The sequence below is a fragment of the Prinia subflava genome, chromosome 15, assembly GCF_021018805.1.
Source record: "Prinia subflava isolate CZ2003 ecotype Zambia chromosome 15, Cam_Psub_1.2, whole genome shotgun sequence".
NCBI classification, from domain to species: Eukaryota; Metazoa; Chordata; class Aves; order Passeriformes; family Cisticolidae; genus Prinia; species Prinia subflava.
The window spans coordinates 14,683,880-14,700,336 of NC_086261.1; the positions used below are offsets into that span (position 1 = coordinate 14,683,880).

Genomic DNA, 16,457 nt, shown 5'->3' on the forward strand with positions numbered 1-16,457 from the left:
TTGTGTTATGAAGGTTCACTATACTTCCAGTGGATATACTGGTTGAGGGTGAAGTTAGAACAAAATAGAAATGGCATCCAACAATCACAAATCCATAGTGCTGTGCAGTATGTGACTGTATCCCACATGCCCTTGGAGAGGTTTCACTGAATGAAGAGCACAGTAAAGTTATTTACCATTAACTTCTCTCTCTCCTGTAGGACATTGAAGATCTGGATCACTATGATATGAAGGAGGAGGAACCAGTTGATGGGAAGAAATCTGAGGATGAAGGCATTGAAAAAGAGAACCTTGCAATCTTAGAAAAAATCAGAAAAAATCAAAGGCAAGATCACTTAAATGTGAGTTAATGATTCCATGCTTCTTTGCAATACTTCTGACTTGAAAATAGAGATGTTTTTCAGAAAAGAAAGCCCACTGCTATGCACCTAGACATAAATTAACTTGTAGCTGGTTGTTTAACTGCTCATCTCCAGAGGTATCCATGTGGTTGTCCCTCTGTTTCTTGCTTGGTGCCTTTGTTACAAATGTTAGTTCTCCTTGCAGAATCAGCAGAATGCATCTGGGCTGTGAGGGTGACTTTTGTTGCTGAACCTGTATTAAAGTAAAAAAACTAAAGCCATAATTTAAATTACCTGTATTGAAAGTCATGAGTAACTTAAAATACTTGGTCAGCCTGTGCTTTAAATCCATTATATGCATGAGTTTATTTTTCAGTAATAGCTGTGCCACCTGGAAATTACTGAAGGGTGGTGGATTGTCGTGCAGTTTTTTTATTGCCATGTGTGAAGTGAGGGGCCTTCAGCAGCTCTGGAGCTTTGTTGTGAGTTTGCTGAGTGATCTTGCCAGCAGGCGGTTGTAGAAAAAGTGCTTGTTCTCCAGAGGCTGAGAAGTGTTCTGTCCCAAGTGCCAGGTTCCAGAGAGGCTTGTGCTTCTCAAAGGTGCATGTAGGAGGGTGTGATGATGTCATACAACCTTAATTTTATTTACCCTGATTCCCAAAGAAATCAAAGCTTTTGTTTCGTAGAGGCATAAGATGTGTAAAATGTGAAATTTTATAGTTCTGTTTATGATCTGCTTCATCCAAAGGGTTTCAAAATGTTAGCACCCAAACCTGATTGGCATTTCAGGGTTTAAAAGGAGGTAAACATAAGGTCCCAAACTGCTTTGGCCATATAGTCAAGTCTGGTTTTGAGACTGGACTAACCATAAACACAATAGGCACTTGCTGGTTTTGTTTAAACTTGAATGTTCACCGTTTGAGAAGATGAGGTTTTGTGTGTTTCTGTGTGTATAACTTACTCCTAGTAGTAAGGAGTCTTTAATTGTTAAAGAAAAGATATCCTCTTGTAGCCTGAAAGGCATGGCCTGCTTTACAATCATCTAAAATTTGGTAGAGCAGAAAAAAGGTTTTTGTAGTGTCAGCATTCTTCCTTGGTGCAGAAAGCCTCTTCCAACTGCAGATTTTATTTTGCTATCTGTCCTTTTCCCATTTGGCAAATACTGCCTTTCCTTTTGCTTTTTCCCTCCACATTTAGTGGAGCTGAAATGAGCACTGCTGGTTTTCTGTTTGACAACAGCAGATTCAACTTACATAATAGCTTTTTCTCATGCCAAGATACTCTCGTTGATGCTGGTGCATAAACAAGGTCAGCTGAGTACAGGGAACAGGGTATTCAGCTGCTGCTGAGGAACTGTGGTATTTTTGTGGGTCACCAGAAATAGCTGTGCTGCTGAAATAATTTCTCCAAGGACTTGTGAGGGTTTACTCTTAGGTGGTGAAGAACCAACAGCTGTAGCTGTGCTACTGACCTAGGAAAGAGCTAACCCAGTAGCACTTCATTGGCCCTCCATGCTGCCAGAACAGGGGGCTCCTAACAGAATGTATCTGTGCTCTGAGAGAGCAGAAGTTTGCTGAGTGTCCTAACACAAAGTAAAATTTAAATCTGTATAGTCCTCATAACTGGGGTTCTTAGAGGACAGTATGAGTTTCACAATCCTAAAGACAGTGGCTGAACGTTGTCTGGTTTTTTTACTGGAGCCCTGCAGCTTTTTGGGATACTTTGTTTCCTCAGCAGAGGCCAGTAAAACAAATCCATGCCATGTACATGCCACTTGTTGGAAAAGGGAAGTGCAGCATAATATGGGAGTTTGACTGGTGCCCAGTGCAGCCAGAAGAGAACGTTTCAGTTCTTTCCATGTTCTTTGGCCCAAGTCCATGGGCTGTCCTCTCTCCCCTTGGCCGCAGTGCAGGCTGGAGTTACAGGTCATGCTCAAAGCTTGTTCATGGGAAAGAGTTGCATGCACCTCTATTCTCTTCTATTCCTGATAGGGTTAAAGACATTTTTCTGCTTCTCAAGATGTTGTTATAGGAGTTTTTAGGGCTTACATGTGTTGTACAAGTTAAGAATGTGTATTTACTAATTTTGTAAATGACTTCTGTCTTTGGCAGTATCCTTAATCCCATTCTTCTTGCTGGCATCAGGAAATAAATTTGGCTTGTGGTACAGTATGTAACTTGGAGCAAGAATTAATCCTCCTCTTAACATTGTAATAACTTTAAAGAACCACTGCTTACCTGCAGTTAAAAAAGGTCTTTGAACTGGAATCATTAACTTCAAATATTTAACAACTTGCTGCTGCTTGCTTTTCAGAGGTCTCTCTCCACATAGTCATTTTAGAGATTAATGCCTTTCTTATTTAGATAATGCTATTAGCTTTTCCTGTTTCATACTGAGGAGTTTAAGCACTTCTCTTTAGAAGTCTCCAATGTCTCTACTTTCATCTTCAGATTTTATGAAATCTAATGTGTCATTTCTATTTTTAGTCTAATCCTTGAAGGAAGTATGAACCTACTTTAACTTCTAGGAATGAATGTGCTTCTGCACAAACATGGATAAAGTTCACAATGGAACTTGTGTTCTTTAGCTCTTTTTGGGTAATTTTCGATTTCAGTTGATTATCTTGGAGAAGTTTTTGTTTTGTTTCAGCAGGTAATTTTTGATCTTGTGGCTCAGTCTTCTGAAATGTATTGAGTGAGGAGGTTTCCTGGAGTGTTCTGATGTGTTCACAGTATTTTTGTGATCAGAAAACAAACAGTCAGCACGTTAGATATAAAACTGCAGTGAACTGCAGCTCCTGTCCCCTATAACTTGGGTGAGGAAGAGCAGGCTGTGGGTGCATTTTGAGGCTTGGAAAGGGAAAAGAAACCCCTCCTGTCACTGTGGCCTTAGTACAGCAGGGCAGTGGCAAGTGCTGGTCTGACTGCACCACCAGTTTCATGTTTCCAGCAGTGCCTTATCCCTGGGGGGAAGAGTTTGAGAACAGGACAGGCTTGTAATGATGCATCTCAGGAGTATTTTTCATGTCCAACACTTTTGGCCGTGAGAATTCCTGCATCAGGTATTTCTGTCACTTGCAGCGCTCAGCAAGTGGCATGTTGTCAACAAAGATGTTTGCCTCTTGAAGCAGGGATTTCTCCAGTTTACCTGCTCATTGTTCTGAAGAGCCACAAAATATGCTAGTACAGGACAGGATGATTAAGTGAGATTTTTTGTGCCTATTTGATTACTTACTAGGAAAAAAAGTCCCTTGGGTCTGGTCTGGCAGCTCATTTAACTACTTCAGATGAAATGGCTTTACATTGCTGTTCTTGGTATCAGCCCCACGTGACAGAGATCTGTCAGATCCCATGATTGACCACTTATGTCTGAGGCAGTTGCAACTATAAATCTTACTGCCACAATTTGAGAAATGGGAACTTTATCTCCCTTGGAGTGTCAAGTCCCACTTTTCCAGAAGGATACTGTTATTTATATCTGAGTTCAGTCTTTGAAATTATAACTTGCATGCAGTGAGTTATGGAAAAAGTTTTTAATTTTAGTATCACTGTAGTAAAAACTGACCTCAATGCTCAGTATCGTGCAGTGGTGGGATGCAAGTCATGCCCTCTTCTAAACTGCACTTCACAGTGGCTCCAAAACCCACAAGTGATACCAGAATGAGGACGTGCTTCAGAGCAGTGGTGTTTGGCATTAGGCTTACCATCAGGTTTAGCTGTTACCTTCCTCTGCAGGTTCCTCCAAGGGTAGTTCAGAGCACATAAGATAAGCTCCTGTGCTAAACTACTTAAGTTAAGCTTGCTATCCTCTTTCTCCTGATTGTAGATTACTGGTTTACAGTCCATCGATTCTCTAAAGTCGCAAGTGTAACTATATTTAGTGCTGCTATATAAGGAGTGGGCAGCCCAACCAGAAACTCCTAGGGAAAAAAGGGGTGGAAAACACTGTTACAAAGTGTGTTGAGGCTTGCTTGCACACACTACAACTAACTTCTTTAATACCACCTCATTTATCAGCAGTTATAATGGCAGTCAGGGGGATGTGGATGCATTAAGCTTTGGTTTTTAAATGCCTCCAGTACAGAAAATAATTAAATTTTCATTTGCCAAGATGAACTTCCAACATTATGTATAGAAATTCAGAAGTTTAATTGGATGGAAATAGAGATGCAATGAGAGGTAGTTTTACACAGGATGTCTGTGACCATCTAAGTTGTTCTTAAATTGCCTATATTTGTAGGTTGACAATCTATGAAAAGTGTAAGAGAATTCCTTCTTCCAGTAAGAAATACAGGGGAAGGGACAAGGATCTGCACAGCTCTGCTCATAAGAAAACCAAAGTCTTGACACTTGTCCATGAAATCTCTTTCCTCCAGACTCATCATACTGATGGGTGTGAATCTCAACACTCACAGAAAGCACAGCAGCTGTACAAAGAATGGTGGTTAACACTGCTGTGTTAACTGGTTAATTGTAATGCTGCCTTTTTCAGCTAATCTCTAGATAGAGGGCAGGAATAGTAGTAATATGCAGATATTGCATATAAACAACATTTCTCCATAAAATTTCATGTTCGAGAAATCCCTTTTTCTGATACTGCTCTATAGAGAGGGGCGTAATAAAAGTAGAAATTACTTGTCTGAAGCCCTATCTTTATGTAGCTTTTGTTTAATCAGATGAAAGGAGTTGCCTGTTATTTGCATGTTTAATTACAAGGTTCATCATTCATACCAATCTGTTAAGAAAAACTAGTGGAATTCCAGAAATCTGCATAATTAACTCCAAAGGCATATGAAAATGAATAGCCTTAGAAGTCTACAGTGTGGAGCTAAGTGTATTATTTGATACTGTTGGCTAGAGAAGACAGAGGTCTATGTGGAAGCTTTACCATCAAGTAACTGTTACTGATACTTAATTTTTATTACAAAGTAATTTAGTCTTACAATTAAGACCTTGTATAATAAAAAATATCACTGTAGATTTCAGGCAGACAGGGAGGATGTTTCAGGTATTAGGCAATGGTCACAACTGCTTCAAAATCTTCCAGAAATACTTTCCTGACACTTCTGTCCAAAAAGGATGTGTTTACAGGTGTTCATAGTGTCTGGAAGGAAACTGAAGAAATAAGTATCTTTGAATGGAGTAAAAAGGCAGCCTCATCAACTTATTCATTCAATGCTTGATACAGACAGGCTGAATTATTCTTGATGGATCTTTTTTATTTGGTAGAGGGCAGTTTTACTTTTTTTTGTCATGGTTTTTGCCCCCCAGCCATTTTATGTGCTCCATATGTTAGCCTGTACTTCAGTGGCAATGACTGAATAACAGGAGCAGAAAGGAGCTGCAAAGGTCCAATGAAATAATCTGCCCTTGGGAAACAGGCTGATGGTGAAAGCCCAAGTGTCACAGGGTCAGGGGTTGGGGTGGAAACTATCTTAGCTCATTTGGAGTCCTTGTTCCTATTCTGTATTTTAAATCTTACAATGCTAACTTTTATCTCGCTATTTTTCAAAACTCTTGAACCTTAAGTGATATTTTGAATGGGATATATAAGCAGAGTAATCACATAACATTTAAGAAAATTGCATTTTATGTTTTCTCACTTCGAGCTGCTGAGCAGTACAGAACTGAGCTCTAAAAGAACAGAAGAGATTTTGCCCTGGTTGCATAAATCACAAGAACTATGACAAGTCGCAAGAAATATTTTGTATTTTAATATTTACTTATCTTTGTCTTCCTCTGTGTAGATGTTGATTTTTTTCTCTCAATTGCAATAAATACTGCTTTTGTTCCACATTTGCTAAATTCACTGGTCTTATTGGTCTGGAAGCTGCCGTTCTAGAGCAGATATTTCCCAACTCCTGTGCCTTTTTCAATGACCAAATAAAAATACACCTCTGAGAAAGCAATAAAACCTTATGTGTAGAACCTCGTATGCGTACTCTTCTTCCCAGTGTGTAAAAGCAAAATGTAAAAGGAAATATTTACTCTGAGATGTACTGTGCATCCATCTTGGAAATTAAAATGCCAAAGATTTAGGTCCTTTACAGAAAAATACCTGTTGTACCTTCATTAAAAGTTAGCATCACCTATAGCATTTAGTAGTATATATTAATGTGCTTCTTCTGGGGGAGGGCCGTGTTTCTTTGGAGTAGACTTTGCTTTCTAGAATATTTAACTTTTCAGAAACCTAATTCTCATACAGAAATTAATATATTGTTAATACCTTGTAGTTAGTCTAAATTTGTAGTGTAAAGCTGTAAATGTTGTAATGTAAATAGTAAATATTACTTTTCACTTATTTGGAGTATTTTTTGTTTGTTTCAGGGTGCAGTCTCTGGGTCAGTTCAGGCTTCAGATCGACTTATGAAAGAACTCAGGGATATATATAGATCACAGAGTTATAAAACAGGTAAAATGCCTCAGATTTCCCTTTTTAAAATATACTTTAAATTAATTCTCTTGGGAAATACTTCCTTTTCTGTGTTTTGTTGTGCTGTGTTTGTATGTACGTGTGTTTGTCTGTGCACATATGTAAAATTACATAGATTCATTATATGTTCTCTTATTACATAAAGTAGTTTATTTGTGGAGAAAAGACAGAATATATTCCTTGGAATACTGGTGTGAGTTCAGTAGAAAACAAGCTTGTATTTTAAATTAGTTTGACTAATGACCAGTGATTATCTTTGGGCAGTGGATGGCTGTTTCATTTATTCCTTATAGGAGCTATAGCTGAACTGGCTTAGCAAAGGATTCAGCATATTGAATTGTCTGAGTGTTACCATATGAGAAATAGAAATTACATAGATTTTGGGCAAGTTGTATTCCTCTAGGTCTGCCAAACAGACAACTCCATCACTGCAGCCAGGTGTGAGACCCTGGTGCAGGCCAGGGTGGGAACAGGAGGAATGCCTAAGCAGAGACTCAGTATAAACTTAAATACTCTTTCACTTTTCTGAACTTCTGCCCATATTTATTTCTAGTGGACTTAAATCTCACTTGGCAATGCCATTTTAATCGTGTGTAAAAGAACAGAAGTGAGGAGATAAAAGGTTTCTATTTTGATTTGTCATATTTAACATTTAGGTCAATTGTTTCATGCGTGGAGTGGGGACAGTGGTGGAATGTCTGGGGTATAAATTGGATGAGAACCTGGTGTTGATCTAATGCAGCCTCCTCCTTTTAGCTTTGTTGCAGCTGAGTGCTTGCCAGTGTCCCCCATCACCATCCATGTGGGGAGGAGTGGATTAGTGGGTCTAGGGAAGAGCTAGGAGCAGATCTGTGTGAAGTCATGGGGGATGCTTTACTGCCCGGTTTTGCCCTTCAGGGTTTGTTTTGGTGGTTAGAGCTGAGGTTGTTTATAACACGCCAGACTGTAAAGAATGCTGTGGGGTGCTCACCCTGGGCAGGTGTGGTTTGAGGGGAGGGTTTAGGCTCTCTAGTAACACCATTTCTTGGCTTTAGATAAACAAGTCTTAATGAGTTGCAGAAGACTGGTATTGATACAGGAAAGCATACTCTAAATTATGAGGAAGAGCAAATCTTGCTCAACTTCACAGAAAGTTGGGGTTGTAACGGGTGTGTGCAGTAACTTAGAGTTTATGACTTTGGAAATATGCAAAAACGCTGCAGCTGGACGTCTCATGTTGGTCTCTAGAACATGGTAATGAAGTCGTGTCAAGTGGAGATTGACACTGGCAATTCTGCTTTGAAACATCATCCTCCACATTTATTACATTTTGCCAGTAAATTGATGCAGTTTGCTATAAAACGTACCTAGATTCATTCTTTATGGTTTCATTTATTCTTTGACTTCAAGTGAATTTATGTTCTCAGTTCTTTTCATTCACAGAAAACTTGTGCTTTCATAGGCTAGTTCTACATTTTTTTAGGTAATTGTCACCATGTGCACAGGCTGTGACAGGTAATTGGCTTTTTTAATGTCATTTTTGTTCAGAGTACTTGCCCTGTGGTCCATTTTACCCTAAATTTAATTTCTTCCTACTAATGCACAAAGGGAACCATTGTGAAACTTCCAGGTTCTAGTAACTGTTGCAAGGTAATTTAATGCTGTTTTCATTTCTTTGTAAGACAAGCTAGAAAGGCTAAGGCTGATTTTTGGTTGGGTAAGGATCACTTTATTTTGTTTGTGTGAGGTTACGCGTGTTTAGGACTGACAGTAGGACAACACTGGGGGTTCTGAAGTGAATAATACTTGTAGCAATTATCTTCTATTTTTTTTCTTTTCTATTAGACTGTTTTATGAAAAAGTATTATTAAAAGAGAGTGGCTTCAGTTGTAGGTGTGCATTCAAGGTAATATCTATTTTAGAAATGAATTTCCTTTATCAGATGAAGCAATACTGCTGGAGTTCAAGCAAAAGGTTACAAGCTTGTGCTCAACAGCAAAGTTGCTTATCTACCTGGGAAATCTAGGGGAAGAATTGCCCTTAAAGAAAATAATTTTGTTATGAGCTGACAGAAGCAAAAAAGACTCCCGCAAATTAAGATATTCTGTTGTGAATTAGACAGCTTCATTAACTTGTTCACATAATGAGATCCACAAGTCCTGCAAAGAAAGGTTATCTCATTTCCACATATTAGATTGGAGGTTCACAAAAGACTTAATTTAGGAGATTGGGAAAGGAGGGCAAGAAACGAAGAATTTGGGGATATGGAATGAAATCTTTTCTGTTCATATCTTTAGCATCTGTTTTATTCATATATTGTTCATATAGACTTCAATTCCCTGTTTTTATCCAAAGACTGTATGGGATTTACTTTTTGATGTAATGATGTTACCCTAAGTAAGATGTTCCCTCTGTTTTGAAAGGAATTGTTTTTCTTTCTGCATTCCAGTTTCTTACTTTTTTGCTTGCTTCATGGTTCTGTGGGTTTCTTTTTACTTGATAACCTCTTTTGCTTGATCATCTTTGAGTAATAAAACCCCTTCCATGGTTTAGCACGGTGTCAGGAGCCTTACTGTAATTTACTGCTTTGTCTGTAATTAGAAGTATAAAGTGTTCTTTGCTCCTATTTGGATGCAGGTGGAAGAAAATATTCTGGATACAACAATGGAATAGATTTGTCATTAATTGGAGTTGGAAATGAGCAGAGTTCTGAATATCAACTCTTTTGTTGTTACATCAGAGCAGTACAAATTGAAACTCTTACAGTTTGTGACTTACACTTAGGTCAGTTCAGAAATAGTGTCCTTGGAGCTGGGGAATTGGAAAAAGGCCTTAATAGCTCCTTTGGTTGATCCTCAAACAGAAATGTCATGTCTCTGAAGTAACTGCTGATTAAAAGGGACATGGATAGCACAGTGATTGTGTTCAGACCTATGTTGTTATTTTAGACATAGAACAATTAGAAATTGTGCTCTTGGCTGCAGTACCCACTTGTTAGTGGCACTCAGTAAGGAGAAACAAGCATGGGTGTTTTAACTTGTGTGCCAAGTTTTGAAATGCTTTAGAAATAAAGGTGTCTGGACAGCTTGAAATGTCATCTGTACTCCAAATATTAACACTTATAAGTTTCAACTGCAAGATTATTTTTATGCTAAAATAATAAAACTCGGAAATTAATACCCCCCATTCCTTGGGGAGAATGTGGTGACTGCAGTCTGGTGGTTGTATTGCCTTCAGAAATCCTAAGCAAGTTCCTGATTTTTGCATATGGCTTCCAAATAATTAGGTCAGCAGCAAAGATGCTGTTAAATATTAGGCCAGGTAGCAAGTTTAATAATAGTGGGTTAGTCTATATGCATGAATATTCTGTGAAAGAATAGGTTTAACTTTTGTACATGACTGATACCATGCTCGAAGTCTTGTCTGGTGGTTAAAGATTTATTGCCTTTTCCAGAGCTGCTTGTGAATTTATGCAGAGAGGAAGCTTTGGATATACAAGAAAATGGCAGATAATTTCCATCCTTCCCTGGAAGTGAAATGCACAACTGTTGTTTAATGTGCTTAAAGCAAACAGGCTGCTGAAAGTCACCAGCTGGCTCCCACAGACCATTCTATTCTCTAGATGCATTTTTCTCGCTTCCTCAGTCAGCTGTTGGCAATGTGCTTCATCCATTGCAGTGTCTCCTTTTCTTGGGGTTTCTGCTGCAGACACTGTCCTGTGTGCTGTCCTGGTCTGCCTGTACTGATGAGAACCTGTGAAACACAATGTTGCACACTCACACTGTGTTGTGAAGTGTCTTAAAAACACGTCAGTAGTGTACTGGGTGTAAAATACAGTGAGTAATAAGCAAGCTGGAGTTGTAGTTGTGGAAGGTTTGAAGGTGAAATGGCTCAGTATCAGAAAAAAAATTGATGAATGTGGAATTTTTTAATAGAAGTGAAAACTTTTTCCTTGTAGTTGCTCAGAAGTGCATCTGCTGCTGGAGGAAGGACATGCCTCATATCAGTATCCTACCCATTGCTTACACCTGCTGACAGTATTCATATTTAAAAGCAAAGAATGTTTTTGCCAAGTTTTCTATCTACACTCTCAGTGCATAAATAATTCCATCTAATATTTCTACAGGGATATATTCAGTGGAACTGGTAAATGACAGCTTGTATGAATGGCATGTTAAGCTTCTCAAGTAAGTTCATAAAGTTTTTACATGTTCTGAACAATGTGTTTTATTATTGCTGGAGAGATTCTTTTGATAAATGGGTCTCTCTAGCCAAAGCATATAAAATAGTGTGTTACAATAGTAGTAGCAGTAATGGTAATTGTAGCCACTGAGTAGTAGCTGTAATTCTGGTACATAGAAATGTGTAGAGATGGAACTGTAGTAATTGACCTGGCAAAAAGACAGACCTGCTTTTCACTGCCAGCACTATGTGTATTGCATTAACTGTCATTACTGTGTAATTCTAAAACTGCTCCAAAATAATGCAGCCTTAAATGATGAAATTTTTTTCAAGAATTTTTACATTTTATTTTTACCTGTTTTTAATTACAGGAAAATCCAGCTTCTAGTTTCAGTTAAGATGTAGGAAAGAACAGAACTGAGTGTTATTAGTTGTTTATTTCTACCTTAAACAGACACATAGGACTGAAACTTTTAGCTGTCCTATAAATGTGAGTTATGTAATATGTACCTTGTCTTCTGTCATTGCCTAGTACACCAAGTGAAAAAGCAGTACATAACTCACCTTGCTACATTCATAGTCCAGTAACTTCAATCCTAGAGCTGTTAGAGTGAAATTATTCCTGCTGTCATCCCTGTACAGTACTCTAAAGAAAGGAAGAGCCTACCCAAAGTGTGCTGGGTGGCTGCAACATTTGGCAATGACTGAAAGAACTTCCATGGGTTCAGATATATCCTGGGGATAAGGTTAAAGGACAGAGGCTGTTTCAGCACAGTAGGAATTGTTGCCTTGTCCTAGGGGTGAGACTTGTGCAAAGTGGGTCACCAGCTGCTGAAATGGTTTTGTTTCCTTCTTCATGTAATCACGGGCACGTGAAGGTTTTGAGGCTAAAAATGGCAGGAATGACACATCACAGAAATCTGTGTCACATTATTGGAGGCCTTTCCTATCAAGTGCTTCTGGAACCAAGTGCTCAAAGCATGTGCAGTGATGTGAAACCTCTGTTCAGGTGCTGTGAACAGGTCTCATTTTCTGCCTTCAGAAAAGACAAAATGAAGTACATGCAGTAAATGGCTTCCAGAATGTATAAGAGAAGAAGCATTGTGTTTGTTTATTGCAGCAAACAGTGTCTGGAAACAAGTGCACGGTGTGCAGAGTAGCTGAGGGGTAGATGTCAGAGGAAAGAGCCGGGGTGAGGAAGCACAGCACCAGTGTTGTTGCTAGAACAAGTCCCTTTGAACTGGCCCAGCAAAAGCTATGGCTTGAAATGAGAGGTTCCTAAGCACTGGAAGGTTTTTTTCTGAGCTAACCTCACAATGGTAGGATGGGAACAAACTGCCCAAGAAGTTCTGAAATGAGATCTAATAACTGTAGTTTTAGCTGTAGCAGAGGATGAGATTTAATGGCCCTTCAGTTCGTTTAACATCTGCTTTTGCCTTGCTGCAGATGTTTTTGACTGGTCTCTTCTATTTAAAAGCTGATGGAGTGTCAGAGCTTGGTGGGATTAACCCAGTAGTGTCTGACCTAATGGCCAGGCTGCTCACTGCCAGCATTTTGGAGCAAACAGTTGTTGAAATTCTGCTGAGCAGAAGCTGCTGGCTTTGGTACTTCTGCTGACGCAGATTACTTTTAACAGCTGATGCAGAACTACAATTACATATTCCATAAAGGATTCACTATGTGCTGCAAACTAGATGACTACAGTCTTCCTGTTTTTCTCCTCTTTTATTTGAACACAACAGAACTGAAAGAGAATTAAAATTGCTCTTTTCAGATAAACAGCTTATTTTGTGCTGTGTTTAAGCAACACTTGATAGCATTGGGAATGTAGTACATTGCAGCAAGTTTTCGTGCTGATCTCATGGCAAAGCTTTTACTTGGTAAAAGGAGCAAGAATTTCCTGCAGTTCACCTTAAACTACAATTTGTCAACTACAAATACAATAGAAGAAGTCTTTAAGAGGAATTACAGTTTGCAGGTATTGAAAATATTAACTTCATCTATGATCTCCCCCCTGCTGCTTTTTATAGGGTTGATCCTGATAGCCCATTGCATAGTGATCTTCAGGTCTTAAAAGAAAAAGAAGGTGTAGAATACATTTTACTCAACTTCTCTTTTAAGGTAAGTGTCTATGGGATGAAAAGCTGCAGTTAAATTTGAGGCTTACTATAGAAAGTGACTGAAATGACCCTCAGCTGTTACTTGGATAATAATGGATCTGTAGCATTGAAAAGAAAGCAAGAAGAAAAAAAAAAGAAAAGTAACTTCTAAGTTTGGCACTGAAGCTTTGGCACTGAAAGCAAAAAATACTTTTTAGCCAGTACTATGGAAAGGGAATCTTTATAGATTTGAAAAACTGTAGTACTTCAAATCTGATTTGACAAATAAGGCTGTTGAAATTCTTTCTGGTTGGGAAGCAATGTCACAGTATTTTTCTTAACCTGTTATTTTATTCTTCTTTTCAGGATAACTTCCCTTTTGATCCTCCCTTTGTGCGAGTGGTGTCTCCTGTGCTCACGGGAGGGTAGGTTTGAGTTGCCCTGCAGAAATTGTGCTTTGTGGTAAAAATGTTACAACTTCAAAAACTCTGTGCCTGCCATAAAGTGTAAGAACTGACCTCTTTGGGGAGTTAACATCACTGTTCCTTCTTCTGTTGTAGGGTAGTTGGGGTTGGTGCTTTGAATGGGTCTAGATCCCTGTGTTGCCTTAAGTTTGCTGTAAAGTCTTAACTGTCTCTTCTCTCTTGCTGGTAATACTGCCATAAAGCTTTTGTTTAAAAAGTCCTCAAATGCTAATCCAAACCCACTAAATTTAATTGAAAACATGCTCCAAATGTCATCTAAAGCATGCTTGAAATGCTGTCTGGGGCACTTGTGTGCCACATGAAGACAAATTCACCTTCCAAGGCTTTTATGTATCACCTGGTGACAGGAAATGATGCCTGCATTTGAAAATGCAGTCTGTGATAGCTGGTGCTGATTCTGATTTGAATTGCCGTATATTCTTCTTGAGTTCAGTAAGTGGTTTGTGTAGTTAAATAGGGTTCATGAGGGATGCTGCCATCTCATAACTAAACAAGCAGACCCAAATACCAGGAAATTCATTGTATTCTAATTTGATTGTACTCAGACTTCTTTTTAGAATGAAAAAAGGATGGCTTTTCAGTGGTCATTTCCCTCTGAATGTCATACAGATATATGAGGTTTAAACGTCTTGATCATAGAGGAGAATACATTTTGGCAGTGGTAAATTCTCAGTCAGTCCAGGTTTTGTCATGCACATGTGTTGTGATGAGTCCCAGTCAGCACAATGGAACAAGTGTTTCTGAAATTTAAAAAAGCTGTTTACAGGAAAAGAGCAAGAAAAGATCTGGTTATCTCTTATGATTTAGAAGTGCACCTACATTGTTTTAAATGGTGTTAAACTTCTTTACAGAATTGAATTTTGTTGATTTCTTTTAACTACATATCAGCACTATATATATGTAGAGTAGCTATAAAAAGTAACTCTACTTTTTCCATGGTCTCTGCAGTTGTGCAGACCAGCTCAGTCAGTGGCTTAAACTAAGTCTAGTTAGAAAACAACTCTGTTCATGTCTCTCAGTGCTAATTTTCTTTGCCTAAGTACAACATAGCTAACTAGCTACAGTATGTTACTGGTTAAAGGGCATTTCAGCTGTATGATCAAAGGATTGAACAAACAAACTGGCAAGAGCTTAAAGTGCTGTGAGCACTTGCATCTTTTTACTAACTGCTGTCAAGTATATTTTCTTTCACATTTGTTTCTAGGTATGTCCTAGGTGGAGGTGCATTATGCATGGAACTTCTTACTAAACAGGTGAATATGAGCTCTGTTATCTGGATAATAAAAAATGCCTTATAGAACATGCCTTATAAAATAGGTGCTTCCCATGAGTTGAAGAATTCCTGTGTGGAATAAAATACACACTTCAAAAGAAACATGGTGGAATTAAACTTCAGTCCCACAAGATTTGTCTCGCTGATTTTGTATGAGATCTTTTCTGCCTTGGATGGTTTACGAGAGATGTGAGGAAGAGGCGGGAAGTGTGAGCATGTCAGCTTGGAGTTCTCAGGATTTCAGTGAGGAAGGCAGTGTGAAGAGCGAGTTCTGGGGAGCAAGACACGTCATTTTATTTTCTAGAAGCCTCTTCAGCTGCATGAAGTCAGCTCTGGAGAAGTGAGGAATACAGATGATTATAGTCATAGATGATTCAAGTAGACAGAGTGATTTTCTTTTTAAAATAAGTAAATGAATGAAGTAACTTACTTGCAGGCTCTGGCAGAAACTCTTGTGAGCTCATGTGAAGAGCTTTTCCTTAACTGCTTTTGAAGGTAAAGCAGTGCCAGAGATGAGCAGAATTCTTAGAACTTACTGAATCAGCTTCATTAGAGATCAGTCTTTCCTGCTTCTTGGAAAAAGGAGTCGTAATTTCTGTTGTGACATTGCTGAAAATGTTGTAAGGATGAGGCTTTTTTGTTTCTGTCTTGCTGTATTTTGGAAATGTGATTCAGCCTGTTCATTCCTCTTAAGAGTTCTTAGTACTAGGACTGTATATCATTTTACAGATTTTCTGTGGAAAATAAAAGTGAACTGAAAAGAAGTAGTAAAACTGGAATGCAGAAAAAAAATCCCAAAGCACACATTCCAAAATAGATTTGCAAGGGGAGCACAAGAAGCAGGTTCATGTTGTATGTTACTATTCCTTTCCTCCTCCAGGGCTGGAGCAGTGCCTACTCAATAGAATCAGTCATCATGCAGATCAATGCCACTTTAGTCAAAGGAAAAGCCAGAGTACAGTTTGGAGCCAATAAGGTAAATGTGCTGTGTTTATCAATTACACAAATAACTGTTGGGCTTCCATTTCCTTGCTGACTCGCATAGAAGATGCTTAATGGCAGAATTGCTGTTGCAAATATATGTGCATTTTGAATTGTCTGGTGCCTGTATGAGTATTTTATTGGCAAATAATTTTTTTTATGCAATTACAAGCATATGAGGTGGGTAAAGCCTTGGGATGGGCAGGGTAGGCTTTTGCTATCCTTGTTATTGGGAGGGGAGAGAAGGAGGATCAGAACTGGGAGGATTTGGAATTTCTGGCTCTGAGAAGGGAATATTGAAAGCTGGGAATGTTTTAACACTCTGCATAGACTTCATTTTTAAACCTACTGTAGAATTTCCTTGTGAGAACTGTTTTTGAGTCTTGCATGTGTACATGCAGGTTTTTATGTTAGTCTTTTCTCCTTTCAGAATCAATATAATCTAGCAAGAGCACAGCAGTCCTATAAGTCACTAGTACAAATACATGAGAAAAATGGTATGTATATTCTTGCCGCTTTGTTCTTGTCTGCACAGCACCCTGGGAATTGGTGTTTGGCCACAGAGAAACTTAAGTGACAAAGTGTCTTATGTTGGCTTGGGAAGGCCATAAATGTTTCTTCCTTCTTTTCTTCTTGCACTAGAAAAACAGTAGTGCTTAAATAACTTTACTGCAATCATTGCAAC

At 38.6% G+C, this 16,457-nt stretch overlaps 1 protein-coding gene across 2 annotated transcripts in view; it reads left to right on the top strand.

The window, feature by feature from the left end:
- UBE2Q2 (ubiquitin conjugating enzyme E2 Q2) overlaps positions 1 to 16,457 on the top strand; it is a 46,044-nt gene that overhangs the window by 26,455 nt on the left and 3,132 nt on the right. For both annotated transcript variants that reach the window (XM_063412467.1, XM_063412468.1), the window contains 8 exons: positions 201 to 341; positions 6,668 to 6,752; positions 10,879 to 10,939; positions 12,965 to 13,055; positions 13,400 to 13,458; positions 14,723 to 14,771; positions 15,672 to 15,767; positions 16,203 to 16,269. In XM_063412467.1, coding sequence (XP_063268537.1) covers positions 201 to 341; positions 6,668 to 6,752; positions 10,879 to 10,939; positions 12,965 to 13,055; positions 13,400 to 13,458; positions 14,723 to 14,771; positions 15,672 to 15,767; positions 16,203 to 16,269 — 649 coding nt within the window. The remainder of the gene's footprint in view (positions 1 to 200; positions 342 to 6,667; positions 6,753 to 10,878; positions 10,940 to 12,964; positions 13,056 to 13,399; positions 13,459 to 14,722; positions 14,772 to 15,671; positions 15,768 to 16,202; positions 16,270 to 16,457) is intronic.